This window comes from Onychostoma macrolepis, chromosome 13, assembly GCF_012432095.1.
Source record: "Onychostoma macrolepis isolate SWU-2019 chromosome 13, ASM1243209v1, whole genome shotgun sequence".
In the NCBI taxonomy this organism is placed as follows: Eukaryota; Metazoa; Chordata; class Actinopteri; order Cypriniformes; family Cyprinidae; genus Onychostoma; species Onychostoma macrolepis.
The window spans coordinates 21,275,745-21,300,172 of record NC_081167.1 but is presented as its reverse complement, the minus strand read 5'-3'; the positions used below and the strand labels follow the sequence as shown (position 1 = coordinate 21,300,172).

Below are 24,428 nucleotides of genomic sequence, written 5' to 3'. Positions count from 1 at the left end.
TGATTTTAATTTACTTAAAAGAATTGTGTGTTTTAGGCTCTTTATGTCTATCAGTATATATTTTCATGAAAATAATGCATTTTACTTCCATTTGGTGCTATATCTTTGTACTGTTTTTATTTGTAATTCCATTCACTTACAAAAGAACATTCAATATTGAGGTCAGACTTCATTAAATCTGGCTGAAATGATGCAAATTGACAGTTGTAGCATGTATATTGTAATGTACAATGAAACTAAATTTCTTTTTAGCAAGCAGAAGTTAGTGTTTCATTTTTTTTTTAGAAATGTTTACTGATTTTAACAGCAGACAATAAAAAGTATATCTGTAGAGTTCTTATGCTCAAATCAAGCAAAAAAATAATTATATTGTACAGAACTTCTTCATATAACTTTGATTCATTGAAAAACCACCAGATTCCTTTATGTTGAACCTTGCATTTTCAACTGAATTAACTTCAGATTGTTAAATGCACTAATGACACTAAAGAGAAATGATCAGAGCAGTGCATTATTTTCTTAATATACTGCTGTTATTTGTGGTCTTTGCTCTCCACTTTCTCCACAAACTGAATTATGTCTTGAGCCATCAGCAGAGGTTCTTCCAAGGCAGCGAAGTGTCCCCCTCGGGACATGTAGGTGAAAGAACGCACATCTGTAAACCTTGAGCCAGCCCAGGCCCTAGGGCAGTGGAGTAGCTCATCAGGAAAGGCAGCCAGGCCAGTGGGCACATATACACTTGTCCTTTAAGTGAAAGAAAAAATAAAACTTTTTTAGCCATACAAATCAGGTTGCAAACAATTATACAGTATATGTTTTGTAGTATGAGTATTCACATTGGGTCTCTATGAAGATTTTTTTGAACTTACACTCTGTCCACCCTTGTCTTGAAATCTTTCTTCAGGTTCTCTTTGTAGAAGCGCATTGAGGGAATGATGGAACACGTGGTCCAATAGATCATGACATTTGTAAGAAGGTCATCTAGACTGAACTTTCTGTGATGGAACAATAAGTGACAACACTACTTAATTCAAATTGAACTAAACCTTTACATATTTAACCTTTAAATTTTGCTAGCTACGCATCCAAATTCATTAATGGAACAATCAAATATGTAAGTTCTAAAGTTTCAATATTGAAAATAAAGTAAAATTCAAAATATTTAAATGTTTCTCTAGTCTAGAGCATCAAATCAGAATATTAAAATTATTTCTGAACAGCCATGTGACACGGAACACTTGAGTAATGATGCTGAAAATTCAGCTTTGCCATGAAAGGGATAAATTATATTTTAAAATAAATTCAAACAGAAAACATTAAGACTTATTTCACAATATTACTGATTTAAGTAAATGCAGCTTTGCGGAGTATAAGAGACTTCAAAGATGAAAAAAAAAATAATTGTACTGACCTCAAACTTTGGAACTACTATATATTTATATTTGTGCAAAAATGACTGCAACTGTATGAGATTAATCTTTCTTCACCTCTCTAAACCTCCATCCTCCAAGTCTCTGTTTCCTAAGTCTGTCCAGGAGGAGAATTTCTCCAAGATATAGGCAGCCAATCCGACTGGTGAGTCATTCAGTCCACAACCTGCATGGGTGGCAAAAATGCACAAAACATATTTTTAATTAAGTTTTCAATTAAGTGTTAATTTGACATTACCCAAAAGCATAACATGATATGTGACCCTGGACCACAAAACCAGTCTCAAGTCACTGGGATATATAGCAATAGCCAAAAATACATTGTATAGGTCAAAATTATTGATTTTTCTTTTAAACCAAAAATCATTAGGACATTAAGTAAAGATCATGTTCCATGAACATATTTTGTAAATTTCCTACCGTAAACATATCAAAACATTTTTGATTAGTAATATGCATTGCTAAGAACTTCATTTGGACAACTTTAAAGGCGATTTTCTCAGTATTTAGATTTTTTGCACCCTCAGATTCCAGATTTTCAAATAGTTGCATCTCGGACAAATATTGTCCAATCAATAACAAATCATACATCAATGGAAAGCTTATTTATTCAGCCTTCAGACAGTGTATAAATCTCAATTTCGAAAAAAAAAAAAAATTGACACTTATGACTGGTTTTGTGGTCCAGGGTCACATATGTGCCATGTATTACCTGCTGTGTCTGGTTTAGTGGCTTGAATGTGTAAATAGCCAGTTTCTCTCAGTATATCAAATATATTCTTCTCCATGTAAGGATAGAGTCGTCTGACATCTTCCTTTGTGAAGCCCACCAGGAACGGCAGGTAGCGACCAATGACTAAGGAGAGGAGCTGTCCAAAGCTGTCTGTCCTGGCAATGACCATATTCAAGTGCAGACCACGAATGCACCTTATTTTAAAGCAAACAAAAGTTAGCTTTTTAATTGACAATTAATGCTTTTATAAAAGGCACCCTATATTTAAAAAAACATATTACAGAAAAAGAGACAAACAATCTAGTGACAAACTATGGACAGTTATTAGGATAGTAAGGGGTGTAAAACTCTTACTCTGGCTTCATCTGGGCCATGTTGTTCGTAATGAAGGCTCCCCAGTCTCCTCCTTGCACGTAAAACTCAGTGAATCCAAGTCTTTCCATCAGCTTATGGAAGACGCGGGCAGCCTCCAAAGTGTTGAATCCTTCGTGTGAAATAATGGAAAGAACAGCAGGTCTGTTCTCCATTTCCCATCTATTTGCATGTTTAGATTGTATATTATCTATATGCCATCATGCTTTTTGTTTGTCTGTGTAAAGTTATCCAGGTCTTTGTCTAGTAGAACTAGCCATAAGTTCCATAAATGTTGAAAGACTTACCTTTTTTATGTGGCGCGTCTGAGTAGCCGTAGCCTGGAATGGAGGGGCAGATGATCTCAAAGACCACATCTGAATCAGTCTTAGTGAGCAAGGGAATGATCCTGTAAAACTCATAGAAGGAACCAGGCCAGCCATGAACCATCATGAGAGGGAGAACTGTCTGTCCAGCCTTCTGGACAGGCCTCACGTGGATGAAATGCACATCTATTCCTAAGAAGCAGTACAGGCTTTCACTAAAATGAACAGTGTGTAATATACATAATCACATTTTGTTAATGCAAGATGTGGGACTTAAAGCACAAGATGAAAATTGCATGGTTTGTTACTACATGTTTTATCTAGTGAGGTAAATGATCACCTTTGAAAGTGTTAGGTGCTTACCCTCAATTTTGGTTTTGAAGTGAGGATACTGGTTAATCACCTTCACCTGCTTTTCCCAGTCAAACTGGTGCCTCCAATAAGAGACCACCCGTCTAAGATAGTTAGAGTTGAATCCATAATTAAAGCGGCTATCCTCCAGTGGATCCGTGAAGCGTGTTTGATCAATGCGTCTGTGTAGATCCTAAAGAAAACAGTGGGGGTTAATGATACCATTTAAATACATAGTGGTTGAGTGAGTGTATATTTAACACACATGAAAGTGGAAGAGAGTGATCTTGTGGGGATTTATGTGAAAACCTATTATTTGATTCTAAAATTGCTGATTGCCACACCATTCTTCAGACAAAAGATGCTGACTTGCATTACACACTGGAATAAAACATTATTACTGTTTAGGTTGTACACCCACCTCTATCTCTTCCACTGAGGTCGTCACTACAAATTTGTGAATGGTTTCGTCCTCAGTTAAAGGCTTCTCTCCAGCTCCCCACCAGCCATCCCCCACAGGTATAGTTTTGGGGCTTTGCTTCCATGCCAAGTAGCACAAAACAGCTCCAACCCCAGCAGAAGAGAGTGCTAGGAGCTGCAGTTTAGACCGATCAATGTTACCAAGGGTCTCTCTAAAAGTGAAAAAAGTGACACACAAACTTATGACAACAAACGACACACAAACTTATGGACAGGGAACAGATTTTAAAAACTGGTCATCGTACAGTAAATGATTGAGAATCTCACACTACCAGACTTTCAGGTTGTTCGAACACAACAAACTCATGCAGAAGTATGAGCCTAGTTTCTAGGAGACACGTGACAAATGAAAACACTATGTAATAAATTGGCTCAAATGTATGCCTGTGCCCATCATACTCTACAAGGTTGTTGTTGTTTTTTTAATTCAGCCTCATCCACCCTCTTCCCACCATGCACTGTTGAAATAAATACTTAATATTGTTGCATTGTTTGACCATTTGTCAGGTTTCTTTACATTGCTGTTGTTGATTTTGTCATCACATAAGGTGATGTCTTGGGATGCCAGGATGAGATTGTTTCTCAAATAAAATGATATTTTAAGGTATTTCATGACTGTTGAGTCTTGATTCTACATGTCGTTTAAAATAAGCACATTGCTCTTTATGGCGTGTACATTTCTCATACAAAACATGAGACAATGCACATTATACTGACTGATTTACAACTATGCAACTAATGAAAATAATTTCTATTGACTTAAGTCACTATGACTACTTAATTAAGTGAATGAATGCAAACAAAGACGTCTTTTTACAAAGACGAATGTGGTGAAGTTGCAGGAAACTGGTGCTGTACATGCAGTGACCTCAGGCAAGCTGAACCCCAACGGAAATGGATTAACCCAGTTCAACCGCAACTTAAATAGTAGGAGATGCTGCACTAGCATTACTAAACTCATTCTTACACATTCAGCGCTCCGCAATTTTTACTCACTTGGCGTATTCAATTGTCTGCATAATAGAGTCCTCAAAGCCCATCGTACGTTAAGTAGCTGTGTCTTTTTCAGACAAAGCTGTGCTGAACTGTTTACAATTAACAATACTCTTATGTAACGTGCAAAGTGCAAATACAGTCAAGGCGAGAAGGTGGTGTTTTTCCCCCAAACTTACAAGCAAAAGCCAAAACCCCGCCCCTTGGCCGATTTCATTGGTCGATTCAGTCACGCTGTCACCTGTCAAGAAAACTTCAGAAAAACCATGGATTTCGATCGCGAATAACAGTAAGAGTGTAACAGTAGTGCTTATCTATCATTATGTGTTATCAATGCTATTCTAAGGTTAATGTTATGGTTTAGGGTAGCGTTAAGGGTTAGTATTTGTTTCAGTGTTGTGTACTACGCATGCAGCCCTGTGATTGACATGACCAATGAAATCTTTAGAATCGGCCAAGGGGCGGGGTTTCCGCTTAGTTGTCTGAGGAAAGGTCTTGTGATCCAAACTATGCTCATTATTATGAACTCCTGTTCTTCTTCATTTGTCTTTCACTAATTTTCAGTTACGTCTGAATTGTTCGTGTCATGCTTCCAGCAACATGTTCATAATGTTGCAGTTTTGTATTTTGTAATAGGCCTATATATCAGTTCGTGAATCCACAAATGACTCTCTTTGACTGTAGTTACTGTCATTTCCAAATCAGTGGGTGAGATGATAATACATTATTACATTCAACATAGTTTGCAGCAATACACTCCTGGACAGTGTGTCTCCAGAAGCAGGGATGAAGCCCCTGGGGGCTCCAGAAGCAAGTTCGGGCAACTTATTAACAATCGACTAAATTGATGCAAATCTATTTAATCTTTAAGACTATGCTAAAGTCCTGCAGCCAGCTGCAATAAAGTCAAGTCAAGTCACCTTTATTAATATAGCGCTTTTAACAATACAGATTGTGTCAAAGCACCTAACAGTATCAAATTGGAGGATAGAGTGTCAGTAATGTATAATGATAAGATTAAACACTCAATTTTCAGTTAAAGGCATTTCATTATTGAATTCAGAGATGTCATTGTCTAGCTCAGTTTAGTTTAGTTAGCAGTTTCTTTACTTAAGAGGGTTTTTTGCAACCCTGTTTACAGAGGTTTTAAATAATGATGTAAACGTCTGCCTGGTTTCAAGACTACTTGTTGTAAAATAATCATAGAAAATCCAAGGAAGGAAACTGAAGGCTCACTCCCCGTTTCTTACTTTCTGCAAATAACAGTGATTAGTTTAGTGGTGAGAATCAATCATTGGGCTGCTTCACACAGTGCATTGACTAAACATACCGTTCATTAAGAGCTGAGACAAAAGAGTTAACAAAATCTGACTTATAGGCCTAAATAAGGAATAAAAACAGCATTAGCAGTGCCATAATATATATTTTTAAAAATTATAACATAGTACAAATCTAGAGAAACTGTAAGTACAGGTGCTTAAAAAATATCCCAGGCAGTACTTACAGTCACTTACAGTAATTATCACTATGACTTTGCATGAGGTTAAACCCAGTGAGTTAAAATATCTTGTAAAAATCTGATTCTGTATGAATGAACAATTTCTGTAAGAGCTGCAGTGAATGAAACCATTATCTGGGCTTTCTCTCAAAAGGTAAAACTGGCACGCGTTGATTTTGCTTAAATATAATGGGAGGAACGAAACTAGACAAAATGTTAGGAAGTTACATTTTTTACAGCATAATTTTTTTTCTAAGAGGAGATTTGGATTTTGTTTTATAGAGACAATAACAGGCATTCATGCTTAACACCTGCTTTTGTTGAGATCACAATAGCAAAGACAGATTTATAAAACCATAAGCCATTACGACCTGCATGTCTTAATCTGCTTATACAAATGGGTCAACAGAAAATCATTTGTCAATAGAAAAATAAAGAAAGAGGCATTTATAAAAATTTTGACACAGAGGCTGAAGCAGACAGCCTAGTTTGAATTGTAAAGACTGGTAATTCAATTTGGCTTAGTATCAATTATCTTAAACATAGATATTCTTTATAAAATTACAAGTTAAGTTTTTTTTTTCTCAGATGTTTCCAATAACATTAAAATGTATACAACCAACATCAAATAATTACGACAAACATCAGGTAGGTGGAGCAGACATATAAATAAATCGAACAAACAAATAAATACAATATACAATATTAATAGGCTATACATTCAATAATTTAATCACATTATTTTTCTTCAAAAATCTCAACCAACTAAAAACATCTGTATAACAAAACAGGCTTGGCTTTATCTTCGTGAATACATTTTGGAATTATTCCACATGAAAAGACCAAATTACATTCATATTTTTTAACAAACATTTCGATCCATAACTCCATAACATCCTTCATAAGGTCCATAACTATCATATAGCCTAAGGATGAAAACGATGTCAGTTAATTTCAGTCTGTAAAGAGGAAGTCTAAAAAGAATATTCCAATACAGTGTTTGCCTTACAAGTGCTGTAATTAAAGAAAAAAAGAAAAAAAAGAGAGAAAAAAAAAAGTCAAAACAAAGAATTTTCCCAAAAAAATAACCATTGCCTCTCCCTGAAACTGTGATTGGTGCAGGCACGACGCCCCGCCCCTAAACGCAGAGCTACAGAGAGTGACGTTTGTTTATATAATCTCGGTGAGCAGATTTGGTTACAGTTTGTCGACAAAACAAGGAAGAATCAAGACAGGGCGAGTCAATTAATCCGGTTCGAGCATGTATTTTAAGATGATTGTGCCGTTTTTGGCCGTGATATTGGCCGTGGCAAGCGCTGGGTTGATTGGAGGCCCGACGGATGCAGACATGAACGATGAAGGGGTTCAGAATGCGTTACAGTTCGCAGTGGCCCAATACAACAGACAAAGCAACGATGCGTTTGTGAGTCAGGTTTCCGAGGTCATCAGGGTCCAAAAACAAGTAAGTACTTAAACGTTTATTTGGTTTGTCATCGTTTAAACTGGGAACGTCACTGAATCACGCCCAATCATAAAGTTCGTCCTAGTCACGGTGACCGTGACAATAATAATAATAATGATCGTCGCCAAACCTGATTTTATTGGCATAACTGGCCTGTTTAGTACAAGACGGGGCGTAATCAGTATTTCTGGCAGTCAAAGAGGTGTATTTTATGTTTTAATGTTTATTAGTTTGAATATTTTATTTCTTAAAAGTACGTTATTTAAAGTTACATTAAGTATTTTTGTCCTGTAGTCAAGTAGTGACTATAACATGATGGCATATGGGGTAACATTGAAAAAGCAAACTAATTAGATACTAGTCTGTATTGAAGTTAGTATCTAATCTGTCTCTGATGAGTAGGAGAAACTGATCAACTTTAACATGAATGTAAAGATTTGTTCAGAACAACTGTATGAAATCTCAGAACCATGACATTTTTCTCAGTTGTACAAAGAGAACAAGATAACTGTTTGCCTCAACATAAAAACTATTTATATTATATGCTACATAAGGAAATTATTATAATAATTAAAAATAATGTAGCATAAATAACTTTGCTAACATAATGATGTGTGTATGGTAAGAAGGACTTGTGAAAGGTCCTCCTTTTAAGCATCTGTTGATGTAGGTTGCTTGTGTGACACATACATCAGGCTTGGCCCAACTATGTCTGAACATGTTTCTGGTTGACACTCTAGGTTGTCTCTGGCCTGAAATACATCTTCACTGTGAACATGGGCAAAACCAACTGCAGAAAGGGTGGAGTTGAGACCCTATGTGCCGTTCATGAGGATCCCGATGTTGCACGGGTAAGACACACAGTGTCTAATTTACAGTATTGTGGTTATCGGTTTACATTTCTTGATTTCCATGTTAAAAGAGATTGACCCTTTTTTATCTTTTCCTTCAAGGTCACTCAGTGCAAAATAACGGTCTGGAGCCAGCCATGGTTAAAATCCATTAAAGTCCTTGAGAACACTTGCCTGTAGACCTAGTGCAGTTTGGGGCTTTTCAACATTCATGCAGCAATAAAATTTACTTGCTATTGGAAATAATGGTGACCCTTAAGTCTTTACTCTTGATAAAATATCCATTTTATTTGTCCTGAAAACCTGCCAACAACAGATCATGATAAAATATGCTTCATTAACACATAATCATGTAATCTTATTAGACTCCATTGCTCTGAAAAAGCTACAATTTGTAGGAATTTCTAAATGATAAAACGCATGTTTCTATATTGGTTCATCCTTTACTATTAAAACATGGTTGAACACAATATGTCTGTGTGCTGTGTTTATTTGGTTCAATTATTATTATGGAAGTCATAATTACTTGACGTTACAAATTCTAGGATTGCGAACTCTGTTAGTGTAGACCTGTGTATTAATTTATGTATTTACACGAACATAAAGAAAACAGTAATCCAACAGTAAACTTTGTTATAATAACAGTTTAATAAGAGCTACCAGAAGTGATATATTTGTGTTTACTTTCAGATTTTATAAATGTCACAATGTTGCATTCACACTTTTCCTCTGTGCATGAAATAAACTTTTGTGAAGTTGCTGCATTAATACAATGTTGATAGTGTTGAAACTATGTTTTGCCACCATATTTTGATTGCCACGACTGCTGTAGTTGCAATAACAGTTGTTATTATCTGTAGATTTAAAAAAAAAAAAAAATTATATATATATATATATGGGATAATACATTTTTTTCTTATGACGATGTTCTGTGTACGACGAAGTCATTTGTAGCGCCCTCTGCTCTGTTGATGAAAACAAACGCTGGACGATTGCTCTGCTAATCAGCAGGCTATGTCGGTCGGGCTTTTTGCAGTGTATTTGCGGGGTGTTTTGAACGTATAAAACGGGGACATTTCCGAAGACATCTCGAGTGGGGAACAGGACGTCAAAACCGGGGTTGTCCCGGAAAAACTGGACGTCTGGTCACCCATAGGTTAAATATTATCCTGCGTATTTCACCAAGCTTCCGTCTTCTAAATCTGGTCTGGAAAAGACGTATTTGTCTCTTTCTGGCTAAATCCATTCACTCTACAGGTTTTACAGACTGATTTCACTTTGAAACATGAAAATTTTACATTCGGATGAGTTGAAAATAGCGGAGACTACTTTATATGCACATCTGCCTAAATCCATAAAGGTGAGTAGTCTGCATCTGTTTCACGTCGATTGAATCGTGTAGAGCTTATGTTTTTAGTCGCACTGAATCAATTGCCTGATGGTTTTTAGGTGTATGGATTTGTTTTCGCTATGAACAGAGGGAAACCACACACTTTAGAGGTATTGGTGGATACGTGGCCAGATTTTACCACTATCATTGTTCGACCAGATCCAAATGTGAGAAATAACGCTCTTTATTAACTTTTTAAAATTTTGTCCAAGTAAACCACTGTTATGTCAATATCTCTAATGTCTAAAATCGTTAGAATAATCGAGCAAAGGACTTTATGAAGAAGGTGACTCTATACAGTACCGATGAAGAAGTCCTGAGAAGAATGCTTGCTGTGGAAGATGCAATTGACTGGAGCACATACTTCCTAATAGGAGGTATGACTATGTTCCCCCCAAAATATTATATATAGACGGTTTCATCAGGCGCACGCGCCAGGACCTAAGTTAACTTCCGGTCTGTGTTTGTTTATCGATCTTGTTAGTAGCGCCGGCTACAAACACAGTTAAAGTGATGAGTAATGAAGTTGGGCTCAGGTTGTTGTGCCGTGGGATGTGTTTCACATACATTTATTTATTTGTGGCGACCCACCATGATATCAAAACTGACCGATTTTCCAAAAGGCTTCATTGAATAAACATGAGCACGTAACGCATGTTTAAAAATCAAAACGAGGCGCAGGTGTTTTTATATCACTGTATTTCTGAAGGAACACTGTCTTTAGAAAATGTTCGATGTCATTTTTATTTCATCTGGCATGTTATATGCCTGATTAAGCAGCGTTTGTAAACTCAGCACTGCTTGTGTAACGTACAGCCGTTTCCGGGGAAACCTCTAGTTCTCCTGCTTTAAATCGCCTCCTGCTGGCAGAGAATGAATTTGCATTTTTAATAAGTCCGTCCAAGTAGTTATCGCTGCATCTCAGGCCGTCTGATTTACGCAGCAAACATATTTTGCTTGTTATCAAAACATATTCTACTCTAGAGGGACTTAGCTGTTGTTACTGATTGTATTTGAATGTCTACCGGAAGTTAAGTTAGGGCCACAAAAGCGCGCATGCGCAGTAACGTTTGTTTATGTTGTTGCCGTTGAAACTGTCTATATATGAATTATGGTTATTTGAATAAATTCTGGTTATTTTTCATTTCTAGGATGTGATCTACGCCATTCACCAATACTGAAGGAAACTGCTGCTTCTCGGGGTGTCAGTATTAAAGGGTTATCCTTGGTGCACCTTATGACATTAACTGAGCCCAGTCATTTACCTGAGCTGATTACCAGGTAAGATGGAAAGCTTTTTGATAAAAATATCAATTTGTTTGTACATGATACATTTAAATAAAAGCTTAAACATGCTTAAACTTTCCCTTATATCTTTGCTTCCTTCCTCAGTGAACTTGAGTCCAGATTGTCTGTCCTCAATGAATCACATGCCAATGTAGTTAATAAGACTTGGAAATTTGGTGGGGATGACAAAGGTTACAGGAACATCCTGAAGCTCATTAGATATTTCCCCACATGCTGCATTACAGATGAGAACAATCAGCCTGTGTCCTGGGTGCTGCTGTATGATTACTGTGCCATGGGGATGTTGCACACTCAGCCAGAGCATCGTGGGAAGGGCTATGCCAAAGCCCTGGTAACCACAATGGCAAAGAGGCTCCATTCTCAGGGCTATCCTGTGTACTGTTTCATTGAAGAATGCAATCCGCTTTCCTACAAACTTTTTAAAAGCCTGGGTTTTACAGAGGACCCCTCTTACAGGGCTGTCTGGTATGAATTTTTTTGTTAGCGTGAATACTCTTGTATTCACTGTCAATACTGCTGTTTTATAGAAAGAAAAACGTCTTGGACATCATCATGAAATCAAATTTGACAGTTCTCGTTTTTTTTAACGGAATACAGACTGTTTAATGGAATGATTTTAAAAACATTTTTCATTTATATTCCCTTGGAATCTTTAATCAAAAGCATTAACTTCCTCTTTCCTTCTCAATCACGTGTGCACCATGAGGGCTGGACAATAAGCCCTCAATCGATTCCTGATGTGCAACATTTTTTCTTGTTTGAAAAGCAGTTTCACTCAGGTACATCACAATAGAGAATAAAGATGATTGACATTAATGTTTCACACTGACTTTAACTACGTGATTATTTCATTTTGGTTAATTTATATAAAAAAAGCAGTATTTTATACACAATTGAAACATTTGTAATAAATTTTATTTTAATAGTAGAGCTTTCACTTAAAATGTTGTATGAATGAAGGTTAAACCGCCAGTCTGTTAGCTGAGTAACAACTTTACACAAATTTATTAATTCAATATCCCATCCAGAGTTTTATTTTAGCTGGAAACTATTTAATTCCTCAAGAGTATTTACATGACCGCCATAAGAAGGTAATATTTCAATGCTGTGAAATAAATCTCAAGACACTATTATCATGCTTGCAGAGAAATACAAAATGTTGCCAAACATTGTGTGGCTCCAGTATCATCTTAATATCATAATTTTATAGGAAACATTTTCTTTGTAAGGAGAGATTTTTTGTTTGCATTGGATTGCTTCTCCCAACTGCTGTTTTGAGATCTCTCCACAGGTGTTCTATGGAATTCAGATCTGGACTCATTGGCTATATTTACATGCAACCAAATAGGCCTTTATCACACTTCCGCGTTCGAAAAGCGGAAGATTCAAATAGGGCCGTGTTCACACTTGGCGTCTTTTTTGACTAGAAAAAGTTGACGAGAGCGCTTTTTTAATGAAAAAAAAAAAGCTGGCAGCGTCTGTTACAAATAGCAGCCGAGAGCGTCTTTTGTTTCCATAGCAACAGCGGTAACGGTAGCTAGCAATGTGTGCTGCAGAAACGTCTGCTTTTGAAGTTAATGGGGAGGGTGTCGGTTCACAACGACGTTTGTGGGAGCGCGACATTATACGGGGAAGGAAACTGTATAGTGCTTCCAACAATTTAGTCCAGGACCTCCGGTTGGATGATGCACGGTTTCATACTGTTCCTTGTGCTCCGAAACTAGTACGATCTGTCTACCGGCTATCTTCTCATTTTTTCTTGTTGTTTTTGTTGTTATGGAAACGACTCGCCACTCGCTTGTCATTGGTCAGCTGTCAAAAAGGCGCTTGACGTAGGGCGTTTTAAAAAAAAAAAAAGTTGAACTATTTTCAACTCGAAAAAACGCTCTGAGCTGCAGAAAAAGACGCCGGCGGTAGCGTTTTAAAAAGCGCTCAGGACTTTTTTGAAAACACGGTTTACTCCATAGGATTATAATGTAAAACAGACGCTGGCAGCTTCAAAAAAGACGCCAAGTGTGAACACGGCCTAAAAGAACTTCCGCTGCAGCCTCTATCAATGGCCGTGCCCATAGCACGGCATTGTTGTGGATTATTTATGTAGAATTCAGCACAGATACGTCTTCTAAAGACACCAATCTCAGTTTACAACAATTAATTGAGTATTATGAAACGAAGGAATATGTTGTCACGATATCCAGATGCGTATTTCGTGACTTAAACAGGAGCGCGCGAGCCATACTGTATGTGTACAGGCAATTCTTTACAGTCTGATCACCTTATTTCAACACACAACAGCGAGAAAACTATATAAACAACATATCACATTAATAAGCATTAGAAATAGCCAAAGCTTAAAACATTACTATAGGCTGTATGATTAAATTAAAGGTTTAGGGCAAACTTGTATTATAAATGCTCACATTTTTTTCACGCGCTGACTTTATGATGCAATCCTCAATATTTGCATCAAATTTAAGTTGTTCAAATAAAGAAATATTTCCAGCCTATAGACAATAATTAAAAATAAGTTTGATCATCTTAATCGAGTTATTCTCCGTGATTGCGTGCAACGATTGAATATAATATACTGTGAACAAGAGTGGGAGGTTAATCACAATAAATATAATTCAAAAATAAACTAAATAATATTAAATCAGTCCCGAGTATTCCTCTGGCAGTAACTTGAGCTGCGTGCTCTTCATTAATCTGACAGTGGCTTCGCTCAGATAGGCTCATGTTACACATTAAAATGAAGGATGACATGATACATGGTATGGAATCGGTATAAATATGCAGTTTTAACATTGACGTTTATTGCATCAATGTTCAACTAAACTAAATTAGTTTAATTTTCTTCACAGAAATGCCGTCTAGACCATTTCAACGGCTATTCGGCTGTTTAAGGAAGTGACGTCTTTGGTCCTCGGACGTTTCAGGTTAATGTTCGAGCGCATTCAAAACAATGGCGGCAGGCGCTTGATACACAGTAGGATTGCGATAATTTATGTAATCCTGCTGTTTAAATTGTCAAAATTAAAATTAATTTTAATTTCCCCCCCTCCCCCCCCCATTTGATTATTTGTATTTCTTTACGTTAACTCTTCAAGTATGATGCATTGTGTTTCCATCATTGTTTACATATGCGCCTAGCGTTTTGATTCTTTTTTTAGTGAAAAAGGCCAAGCTTCATTTCCGTTTTATTGCAAGCATTATGAGGGCTTCAGCTATCTTGTCAGCAGATAAATGCAGTGCGTAACACATTATAGAAATGTATACTGTAAACTTGAATGTTGTATACTGTAACAGTTAACTGCAGTAGTTTACAAAAGGTAACGGTAAAAAAAAATGTCATCACTTATTAAGCTTGTCTAATGTTAATTCCAACATGTACTGATGTATTAAACAATAATATAATTATTTTTAAATATTGTGCATTAAATTAAATAATTGTTCTTCTACTTTTGTCTTTAGGAAAGCCATCATCTGTAATGTCACTGAGTGCTACAGGGAGACAGGACAGTGCCAAACCATATGAACACCCAGATGTGTTTGAGAACTTGAGGATGAAATGCAATGTAGTACTTAAAGCTACTCATGGCCAGGCCAGATAGTGACTGCTTCTTTTGATATTGATCACATATTAATAAATTTGGTGGAAACAGTTGAAAGTGAGAGGATGTCTTTTGTTTATATGCAGTATTGGTCAAAGTCACACTATACATTACTATTAGTATTAGATTTATTACTATTAGACACATTACTATTTTTAATGTTTTTAAAAGACGTCTCTTATGCTCATCAAGCCTCCATTTTATTTGATCAAAAATACAGACAAAAACAGTAATATTGTGAAATATTATTACATTTTAAAATAATGGTTTTGTTTTAATATTCTTTATATTTATTTCTGTGATGCAAAGCTGAATTTTCATCAGCCTTTACTCGTCTTGTCACATGATCCTTCAGAGATCATTCTTATGTGCAGATTTGATATTTGGTTATTGTCAGTGTTGGAAAAAATTGTGCTGCTTAATAATTTTCTGGAACCTGTGATGCTTTATACAGAATTGATTGAATGGATCCTGGCAGGGATTTTCAAAATATAGAAATCTTTCCTAACAGTATGTCCTTACTATCACTTTTTTAATCAATTTAAAATCCTTGCTGAATACATGTATTAATATTCTTTCAAAAAATAAATAAATAAAAAATACTGACCCCAAACTTTTGAACAGTAGTAGCGTGTTGTTACAAAATATTTATATTTTAAATAAATGCTGTTCTTTTATTCTTCAAAGAATCCTAAAATTATCACAGGTTATAAAAAATATTAAGCAGCACAATTGTTTCCAACACCGATAATAAGCATATTAAGAATGATTTCTGAAGGATCATGTGACACTGATAACTGGAGTAATTATGCTGTAAATTCAGATTTGATCACAGAAATAAATTATATTTTAAAGCACATTAAAATAGAAAACCATTATTTTAAATTGTAATATTTCAAAATATGACTCTTTTTGTCTGTATTTTTGATCAATTAAATGCAGGCTTGATGAGCATTGGAGACTTCTTTCAAAAAGTCTGTTTTGTTTTGTTTTTCTCGTCTGGTCGACACTACAGAGTTCTGAGCACCAGAACGGCCAGCACAGGAACAGTTTCTTCCCTCAGGCAATCCATCTCATGAACACCTGACAATAATTGTGGAACACACACTATTTATACACTTATTTATCTAACACACATACTTAGTCTACATTTCAATTGCACATAATATACCTGTACATATAACTGTCTATTGTTATATACCTGCACATGCAATTGTCAATTTGTATATTGTAATTCCTTATTTACTTGTTCTATTGTTTAATTCTTCTTTTTATTATCTGTGTTTTTTGTCCTGTCGCTGTCATTCTGTTGCACTGTGGAAGCTTCTGTTACAAAAAAAAACTAATTCCTCGTATGTGTAAACATACCTGGCAACAAAGCTCATTCTGATTCGGAAAAACATTAAAAATAATAATAGTGCCCACACTTTTGACCAGTACTACTGTATGTGTTTACAGTAAATGTGCATAAAAACATGTATACGCACATATATACTGTATTTAGTGTGTGTGCATTTATTAATCTGCATGTAAGCTATACTTTTATCTTTTAAAAAAAACGAATAAAGGTGTGTGCGAAACAAGGTAGCCAGCACTGAATTGCATTCATCTTATTTGTGACAACATGATGGCTGATAGAGCATTCAAATTCTTTCTCGCACTGTTCCACAGCAACAAAAAAATCTATTTACAGTAGTAGGCTAACAACAAATTATATTTTATTATATGATAAATATCATGTTTTTAAATATGATGGTTTAATTTTAAACATTGTGATTATCTTTAATATGGACACATACATAATATATATGATATTTATAACAACATAATATATGATATTTACCATCTGAATCTAACCATGTCATGTGAACAAATGGAAAAGTCAGCCATCTTTTAATTATCATGTTAATTACTGCGCCTTTAGCCCCAACAGCAGGGGCGCTTTTTACCCCAAATACATACTTTTACATATTCTTTCTTTATTTAAAAACTGTTGCTTTAATTATCTTAAGCAAAACTGAAAATCATAAAGAAGGCCTCTGTCTCAAAATATATGCATTATTTTTAGCGATTCTCATTTGCAACTTAAATCTACAACATTTTAAAAAACATAAAATATAAGATCAAGTAAGCACAGAATCAACTTTGCACTGCTGCGCACGATCGCGTCAAAGATCAGACAAATAAAATGGTGCATGTTGAAAAGCGAATGTTTTGCAAAGTGCTACGCCACGTTTTTGTGCCATCTAGTGGTTTAGATGAAAATAATATCAAAGGTGCCTTTAGCCCCGTTGTACCCTACTGTGCAAAAGTTTTAGGCCACTAGTATTTTCAACAGTTAAAAATGGTTTTAAGTCAGTTATTTCTATCTTTTGCTGTAGTGTGTCAGTAGGAAATATCAGTTTACATTTCCAAACATTCATTTTGTCATTAATTGTAATAATCCAGTGAATGTCTGACAACAGCCAGTGCTCCACACAGATCGGATCTGATCATCATCGAGTCTGTCTGGAATGACATGAAGAAACTGAGACAAACTAAATCCAAAAGAACCATGGCAACATCTCCAAGACGCTTCAAGAACCTACCTGCAAACCTACAGTACTGTTAAAAGTTTTAGACACTTGTGAAAAAATGCTGTAAAATGAGGATGCTGTCAAAAATAATGTCATAAATAGATTTTCTTTATCAATTAACTTCTATTAACTAAATTAAATCAACATTTGGTGTGATCATCCTTTAAATTTAAAGCAGCTTTTGCCCTCGGTGCACTTGAGCAGAGTTTCTCATGAGCTTTGCAGGAGGTTTCTTGAAGCATTTTGGAGATGTTGCCACAGTTGTACTGGATTTAGTCTGTCTCAGTTTATTCTGTTTCTTCATGTCATTCCAATCCAGACAGATTGGATGAGGACCAGATCAGATCAAACAAAAATGTCACTGGATTATTACAATTAATTGCAAAATGAATGTTTGGAAATGTAAACTGATATTTCCTACTGACACACTACAGCAAAAGATAGAAATAACTGACTTAAAACCATTTTTTTATTTAGCTGGCTAAAATACTAGTGGCCTAAAACTTTTGCACAGTACTATATATATATATATATATACTGGGGGCTTTAAATACCCCATAATTTATGCCATGTTGGTTGGATGAAATTTAGGTAGACAACCAAGAAGTGCCAGTAAGCAGAAAGAAACCTAAATCAGTAACACAATTAATATTTAGTTTGAGCAACCTTTACCAGACCCAGTTCACAGGAAAACTCAGATGGTTTGGCTGATTTCCATAAAATACACTTAAATGTTATTTATTTAAGTCAACTTAAATGTTACAACTTGTAAAAATGTAAGTTATGTTGCAAGACTAAGTGTCGTGTAATTAACAGGTGGGGACCAACATTTTGATGCATTCCTGTACATTTTGTGCCTTGGTGACGAGACGACATCCCACACCTTCGCCATTGTTTATCTTTTTCAAGTCCTTTTTTTGTGCTTGATGTTAGCTACACTAACATCTTCCTTCCTGGGAATTTCTCCAGCATGCAGTATATCATATTGATGGACATGAGTCTTCATGTGTGAAGTATTTGAGGGCAACAGTTTTTTTCTGCCCACTTGTAACGTTTTAATTTGTCACATGTATTGTCTGTTGTAGGTCTCTTTGTTTGGCTTAGATTTAATGGCACAATGTTTGGACTGATTCTCCTGTGGCAATAATAAATTTTATAGTGTTATGATGCTGCAATGTTGACAAAGAATAGGAATCTACAGTACCTAGTTTACAAAGTTTTGTTTTTTAAAGAAACTAATCTACAAAAAAACATTTTATTTGTGTCTGTAGGGATTGGGTGTAATGTGTAACAGTATAGCACCCATTCAAAAAAATCTTTAATAAGGAATTTACAGTTGCATTTTGTGTGTTGTGTAATTGTATTACAGAAAAATAATAATTTTACATTTCTTTGTGATTGTTATTTATTATTAGTAATATTGGTAAATATAAACGTAGCAAGGCAATGAGACAACAAATAACCCAATGTTTGGGTAATGTTTAACCCAGCAACACAGTTAACCTGACCCACTGGTTGGGTTAAATAAACAACCCAGCATTCTGGGTCAAATGGCTCAACCCAGCACTTGGGTCAAAACAACCCAGCGCGTGTTCTGTCCCATAGTTACCCAGCGGCTGGGTTATTTTTTAACCCAGCCTTTTTAGAGTGCAGTGGTGTCGCTCCTGGGTCCATAGCGTCCCTTTTCATTCAGATGGCAACGGATAGTGCAAGCTTACACTGGCACCCTGTGTCTGCAGATCAGCTTGAATTTGTTTGGAAGTTAATCGGGGTTGTTTATCCACCATTCAACACTCTAAAAAATGCTGGGTTGTTTTCTCAACCCAAACGCTGGGTTGAGACTTTTGTGTAAGGATGCTGGGTTGATGTAACCCAATTTGGGTTGAGAATCGTTCTTAATCTGTAACCCAGCGGTGCTGGGTTGGGAACGCGGACGTGAAAGAGAGCACGCACGTCACGCAACAACACAGACTACACCAGTCGGAGAAGCCGCCATTTTCTTAGCGCCTTCAGCAAATAAAAGACGTTTATGCAGTTTATGGTAAGTAAACATACACATTTCAAGTAGTTATCAATTGTTTTTTTTATCCAAGAGTATTTTGAGATTTCGTGGAAGGTGGAAAAGTCAGAAAAGAGCTTATATGGAAATATTCGCGGTTTTTTCCTCAAGTCTTAACTGCCGCTTTTATTGGTTTTCTTATGTCTTATTTCCAAAAATTCTGTTAATAGAGTTTGTTATCAACATTTATTACATGGCTTGGTTGAATTATAATGTAGAATGCGGTATGTTATTTCTTGATAACAGACCGCTGCCTGCCAAGTATAACAGACCGTTGGTTGAAAAAAACTGATGAAAAACAGCGTTGCCGTGGAGACGGGGCGGACTATTTTCTTTAGCGGAAGCCATATAAATCGTTTTTAAATAAATAACTTCCTTTTTAAATCAATATTTTGTGCCAAATTATTTATTTATTTGGTAGGTAGCCATGTAATAAGCGGGATACTGTATAGCGAGGTGGTTGTTATAGCGAATACAACCCTGGCTTCAGGCTGATTCAAGACCCTCCGCTTCGCGCGGGCTCTTAATCAGCCTGTCAACAACCGCCTAGCTATACATTCTCCCTTACATACCGGTATTCAGTATTTCTCTAACGATTTTACTGTAAATGCAGTTTTACTCTCAGATTAACGTTACCTCACGGCCGAATGACAGCCGCGCTGCGCCTCATAACGTTACAACTCTGCTCAGTGGACTAGGAAGAAAGTGCGCCACACTGTCATCGCGACGCTGGCCTTAGGAAGGGAAAAGGTAAGTCCATTTTCTGAATATGTTACCTTTACTTTATTATATATGATTTGCTGTATTAGCTACGGGTTTGATTCGGTGAAGTTTAACATAAGTTACTTTGCCAAATTATTTGGTTCTCTAAAAAGAGCCCTCACGTGGGTTTAATGTTCGCACCGTCAGAATTTATTTGGCAAATGCGTTTCCATCTCCCATTATTTGCTTGTTTTCGTACTAGTCAAAAACCACCTCAAGCGAGCGTAAAAACTTATTTGCGAATTAAAGAATTTTGTTTCTAATTTTGGTGTTTCCATCACTCGTTTCTGATGCGATACTTCAAAATACCTCAACACAGTGATGGAACCATAGCTAATAAGGACTGCCTGATTAGCCAGGGTCAGCATGAAAGATGCTCGGGATAGTTGACGGAATTATATATATTTATAATGTGTGTGTGTATATGTATTTGTGTGTACCTCAGCTTAACATATTTTCCCATTCAAAATTCCTGTTTGTGATTTACATTTCTGCTCTCAACAGAGTCAAATGTAGATTCAGAAAGAGCTACTCAAATGACAGAGTGGCTTAAAAATAATATCTGGCCACTAAGTCAGGTTGAGCAATACATGAAGGAGACGTCTATCCATAGGGCCAAATGGATTCGTGACAATGGAACCAAGACAATGATGGAAATATTCAAGGAGTATCCACGTCTCCTCGACACTCCAGGCATGGTGGGTTTACATTTAAGAAATAAAAACATTGGCTCAGTATTTTCTTTTTGTTTTACAACTTTGTTTGCCATGTTGGCCTTTGTTTTGTATTTTTTAGATATCCCAGGATTTCTTAATTTTGAATCCAGACTCCGCTTCAAAACTCACCGAAAATTGGGTACCTGTGTTTAAGGATAAGATTCTGCAGTTTGCCAGCAGAGAGAAACAATCTCTTGATCTACTTTCCAGTGTAGAATTGATGTCAGCAGGTAATGGGTATTAAGAACACTGTTACAAATTAATAATTCAGTCTAAAAATGAATTACTATCTCTCATGTCATTCTAAAAAAGGAGAGATTTTCCCTGTTTACAATTACTGTTAGTCAACTAATTACTGACAACTTTCATTTTGTTAACTATTTCTTTGTAACACAATTTAATAAATTAATGTCATACATCCAGATTTATTGCAGTCAAATTTTATTGCAGTTGTATGAAGACTTTTTTTTTGTTTTAATTTTGAGTGATTTTTGTGAACATCTTTTCATTGTATTCTAAAGAGACGCAGAGTGATGTCGCCCTGCAAGTACTTCCTGTAGTCCTTCCCACATCAGTGTACAAGATTGGAAGGAAAACGTTTAAACCAACTTTCATTGAAACCCGGAAGGCCTTCATAGACATACAGCCTGTAAGTTAACAGACATTGCTAAAACTACATGATTTAAGTATTTACAATATATTGTATGGATCCTTTTCACAGACAGACACATTTTAACAATTATCAATGTCACAAATCTAGTAATGTTTTTAATTTTATTTTTAATTTGAGTGAAAAAATACATTGAGTAGTGTCACCCAACAATGAAAATTCTGTCATCAATTACTCACTTTCCTGTCGTTCCAAACCTTTAAGACTTTTGTTCATCTTCGGAATGGAATGATGATATTTCTAATAAAATATGAGAGCTTTCTGTCCCACTATTGACAGTCTATGCAATTACCACTTTGATGCTACAAAAAGTTAATAAAAAGATTGTAAAACTAATTCATATGAATCTAATGTATTCCAAATTTTCTGAAGAGACTTGATCGCTTTATATGATGAACAGATTTAATTTAATTTAAGTATTTATTTTTGGGTGAACTAACCCTTTAAGGCCACGACACACCAAGCCGACATAAAAAAAAATTTGTGACATTAAACGGTAACTGTGTTGTTGCCATGAGTCATTTGCATCTGGGCCAAAAGTTGGAACACACTGCAAAGGCTATGGTCAAGGCCACCTGCCAACAGGGGTCCGACTAGTGCTAACATTGGCCGATGGTTGGCTTGGTGTGTCATAGCCTTTACTGTTCCTAAAGGTATTTACATTAGTTTTACATTTTTGTGTTCTAAATTGATGCCAATTCTTTCTTTCTTTTTCCCCTCTTCTTTTTTTGTTTTGTTTTTGTTGTCAGATTGGAACCAATATGGCTGAGTACCTGCGCTCAAAAAACTCTGAATTTCCACATGTTCTCATGCTTGGAGACAACCAGTGCTTTCAAGCCTTTGCAGTTATAAACGGAGAGGCACTTGAGCAAAATACATTGCTTGCTGCAGTTGATGTTTGCTTTAAGGCGTTCTACGTATTTGACATAGACTACCCGAAACAGTGTTCCACAGTGTGGCAGTTTTTACAGACTGTGGTGTATGGACTTTCTGGGGATGAAACGCCAACAATGAGAGTTTTGCGAGCATTCAGTTTTTATTACTGTCTGTGACCTTGCCTCTTTTATGCTGTTTGTTCTTTTCATATTTACTTCTATTACTTCTAAATACTTTTCTTCTACAGTACAATTACACTACAATTGATTCTTATTGTGAGTATTTTCTCACATGCTATGTTATGCTCAAGATGTTGATGTAAATGCTTTGAAATGTTTTAATATTTCAAATTCATATTTTCTTCAAAAGATAAATTTTTCTAACTCATGTTTGCTGACAAACCAGTTATTACTGTCTGCGACCTTGCTTCTTTTATGCTGTTGTTCTTTATTTACTACTATTACTTCTAAATACTTGTACTTTTCTTCTACAGTACAATTACCAGTGTTGGGAAAGTTCACTTTCTACATGAAATACTTCAAAGTTCAGTTCACAAATTTTAAAATGAACTAGTTCAGTTCATAGTTCATACTCAAAATTTTTAACTAAGTTCACATATTAAGGCCTGTTTACGGTGTGTTTTAGTCGGGATTTCGCCTGGAAGACTATAGAAATCTGGCACTCTAGAGTGCGTGTCGTTCAACAGAGAGCGTGCGTTCACACACACCAGAATGAACGAGTTCACAGTATCGTTCATCAGGCAGTAATACAGTACGTTCAGTTCACGTTCACCCAAAAATATGAACGAGTTCATGAACTATCGTTCAATGAACGCGTTCAGGCACAACACTGACAATTACACTATACAATTGATTCTTACTGAGTATTTTCTCACATGATATCTTGCTTAAGATCTTGATCTTTCTGTGATGGTTTCATGCATTTTCATTGAATTTTGTCATGGGACATTTAAAAAAATGTATTCACAAATGGACAATTTTACCTGATAAAACAAAATAAATTTTCATATTTTGATTACTGAAGTCTGTATTGCTGTAGATGTGTTATTTTAGTCATTTTAATTACTAAAATTTCTAGTTTAAATTTCCAACCCATTTTGGGTTACATTAACCCAGCACTGTAGTAATTTCTAACCCATAATTGGTTTAAAATGGCAACCCAGCATGCTGGGTCAAACATGTAACCCAAATAGATGGGTTAAAACAACCCAGCGCTGGGTACGTCCCTTTTTGACCCAGCGCTGGGTTGCCAAAATAACCCAAATTGGGTTGTTTTTAACCCAGCATTTTTTAGAGTGAAACAATCCTTTATTGTAATTTTTCATTAATTTTGCTCTTCCGTCCACGTCCAGGGAGGTTAGCTACAGTGCCATGGGCTGTAAGCCTCTTGATGATATTGCACACAGTGGACACAGGAACATTAAGATCTCTGGAGATGGAGATTGTCCATGTTTTTCCACAATTTTTTCTCTCAAATCCACAGACAACTCTTTACACTTCTTTCTTTCCTCCACAACACAAAGGTTGAGTCAACTTTTCTCCATGTTAACTGGTTGCAAGTGTGATTACTATATTGCCCACACCTGTTACTTGCCACAGGTGTGTCTAAATACAAATTACAGGAGCATCACATGCTTGAAAAGCAATTATCTCTTACAATTTTGACAAGGTGCCAATAATTTTGTCCAGTCCATTTTTGAGTTCTGTGTGAAATTTTATCAAGTTTGACTTTTCTTCTCTGTTTTTTTTTGTGTTGATGCAGTGCATACAAAAACAATAAGCACGTGAATACCAAAACATTTGCAATTGGAACGATTTTCTGACAGAATTGCAAGGGTGCCTATATTTTTGGCCATCTGAACCCTTCATAAACAATTTAATAAATTACAGTATAATTAAAATGTCTCTGACACAGAACTTTTATCTGCAGAAGTTTTACTTTGACGTGCAAAAAAAAATAAATTA

At 35.9% G+C, this 24,428-nt stretch overlaps 4 protein-coding genes across 10 annotated transcripts; 3 read left to right on the top strand and 1 right to left on the bottom strand.

Annotated features, from left to right (window-relative positions):
- Positions 1–100: 100 nt before the first annotated feature.
- Positions 101–4,861, bottom strand: ephx5 (epoxide hydrolase 5). Its single transcript, XM_058795070.1, has 9 exons — positions 4,668–4,861; positions 3,613–3,823; positions 3,204–3,384; positions 2,823–3,032; positions 2,518–2,647; positions 2,143–2,357; positions 1,488–1,596; positions 870–995; positions 101–744 (listed from the first exon to the last, which is right to left on the bottom strand). The coding sequence occupies exons 1-9, from the start codon at positions 4,709–4,711 to the stop codon at positions 534–536; spliced, it is 1,437 nt and encodes a 478-aa protein (XP_058651053.1). The 5' UTR covers positions 4,712–4,861; the 3' UTR covers positions 101–533.
- A 2,438-nt stretch (positions 4,862–7,299) lies between these two features.
- On the top strand, positions 7,300–8,945 carry cst3 (cystatin C (amyloid angiopathy and cerebral hemorrhage)). The gene is made up of 3 exons (XM_058795110.1): positions 7,300–7,624; positions 8,365–8,475; positions 8,578–8,945. The coding sequence occupies exons 1-3, from the start codon at positions 7,424–7,426 to the stop codon at positions 8,653–8,655; spliced, it is 390 nt and encodes a 129-aa protein (XP_058651093.1). The 5' UTR covers positions 7,300–7,423; the 3' UTR covers positions 8,656–8,945.
- Positions 8,946–9,395: 450 nt separating this feature from the next.
- si:dkey-76k16.5 (uncharacterized protein LOC566887 homolog) lies at positions 9,396–16,390 on the top strand. 4 transcript variants are annotated; one of them, XM_058795093.1, is made up of 6 exons: positions 9,396–9,835; positions 9,954–10,032; positions 10,122–10,242; positions 11,017–11,146; positions 11,258–11,638; positions 14,645–16,390. In XM_058795093.1, exons 3-6 carry the CDS (start codon positions 10,143–10,145, stop codon positions 14,706–14,708), a joined length of 675 nt encoding a protein of 224 aa, XP_058651076.1. In that variant the 5' UTR covers positions 9,396–9,835; positions 9,954–10,032; positions 10,122–10,142; the 3' UTR covers positions 14,709–16,390. The 4 variants fall into 4 exon arrangements, 3 of the variants coding, with proteins under 3 accessions (XP_058651076.1, XP_058651074.1, XP_058651075.1); XM_058795091.1 differs by having other exon boundaries at positions 9,925–10,032; positions 14,645–16,389; XR_009273840.1 differs by having other exon boundaries at positions 9,401–9,835; positions 9,925–10,032; positions 11,258–11,952; positions 14,645–16,387.
- Positions 16,391–19,046: 2,656 nt separating this feature from the next.
- On the top strand, positions 19,047–23,760 carry LOC131551888 (uncharacterized). 4 transcript variants are annotated; one of them, XM_058795099.1, is made up of 6 exons: positions 19,047–19,401; positions 20,033–20,169; positions 20,686–20,879; positions 20,977–21,127; positions 21,419–21,546; positions 22,317–23,758. In XM_058795099.1, exons 3-6 carry the CDS (start codon positions 20,718–20,720, stop codon positions 22,617–22,619), a joined length of 744 nt encoding a protein of 247 aa, XP_058651082.1. In that variant the 5' UTR covers positions 19,047–19,401; positions 20,033–20,169; positions 20,686–20,717; the 3' UTR covers positions 22,620–23,758. The 4 variants fall into 4 exon arrangements, with proteins under 4 accessions (XP_058651082.1, XP_058651083.1, XP_058651084.1 ...); XM_058795100.1 differs by lacking the exon at positions 19,047–19,401 and having other exon boundaries at positions 19,939–20,169; positions 21,052–21,127; positions 22,317–23,760; XM_058795101.1 differs by lacking the exon at positions 19,047–19,401 and having other exon boundaries at positions 19,939–20,169; positions 20,795–20,879; positions 22,317–23,759.
- The last annotated feature ends 668 nt before the right edge of the window (positions 23,761–24,428 follow it).

Excerpts from the sequence above, each read along its gene's own strand:
- ephx5 (XM_058795070.1), bottom strand. The coding sequence starts at position 4,711 with ATGGGCTTTGAGGACTCTATTATGCAGACAATTGAATACGCCAA. Across the intron at positions 3,033-3,203 it reads CTTCAAAACCAAAATTGAGG|GAATAGATGTGCATTTCATC; the intron begins GTAAGCACCTAA and ends ACTGCTTCTTAG. Across the intron at positions 2,648-2,822 it reads AGACGCGCCACATAAAAAAG|GATTCAACACTTTGGAGGCT; the intron begins GTAAGTCTTTCA and ends TTTCACACGAAG.
- cst3 (XM_058795110.1), top strand. The coding sequence starts at position 7,424 with ATGTATTTTAAGATGATTGTGCCGTTTTTGGCCGTGATATTGGCCGTG. Across the intron at positions 7,625-8,364 it reads TCATCAGGGTCCAAAAACAA|GTTGTCTCTGGCCTGAAATA; the intron begins GTAAGTACTTAA and ends TTGACACTCTAG. Across the intron at positions 8,476-8,577 it reads AGGATCCCGATGTTGCACGG|GTCACTCAGTGCAAAATAAC; the intron begins GTAAGACACACA and ends TTTTCCTTCAAG.
- si:dkey-76k16.5 (XM_058795091.1), top strand. The coding sequence starts at position 9,761 with ATGAAAATTTTACATTCGGATGAGTTGAAAATAGCGGAGACTACTTTA. Across the intron at positions 9,836-9,924 it reads ATCTGCCTAAATCCATAAAG|GTGTATGGATTTGTTTTCGC; the intron begins GTGAGTAGTCTG and ends GATGGTTTTTAG. Across the intron at positions 10,243-11,016 it reads CACATACTTCCTAATAGGAG|GATGTGATCTACGCCATTCA; the intron begins GTATGACTATGT and ends TTTCATTTCTAG.
- LOC131551888 (XM_058795099.1), top strand. The coding sequence starts at position 20,718 with ATGACAGAGTGGCTTAAAAATAATATCTGGCCACTAAGTCAGGTTGAG. Across the intron at positions 20,880-20,976 it reads TCCTCGACACTCCAGGCATG|ATATCCCAGGATTTCTTAAT; the intron begins GTGGGTTTACAT and ends TGTATTTTTTAG. Across the intron at positions 21,128-21,418 it reads TGTAGAATTGATGTCAGCAG|AGACGCAGAGTGATGTCGCC; the intron begins GTAATGGGTATT and ends TGTATTCTAAAG.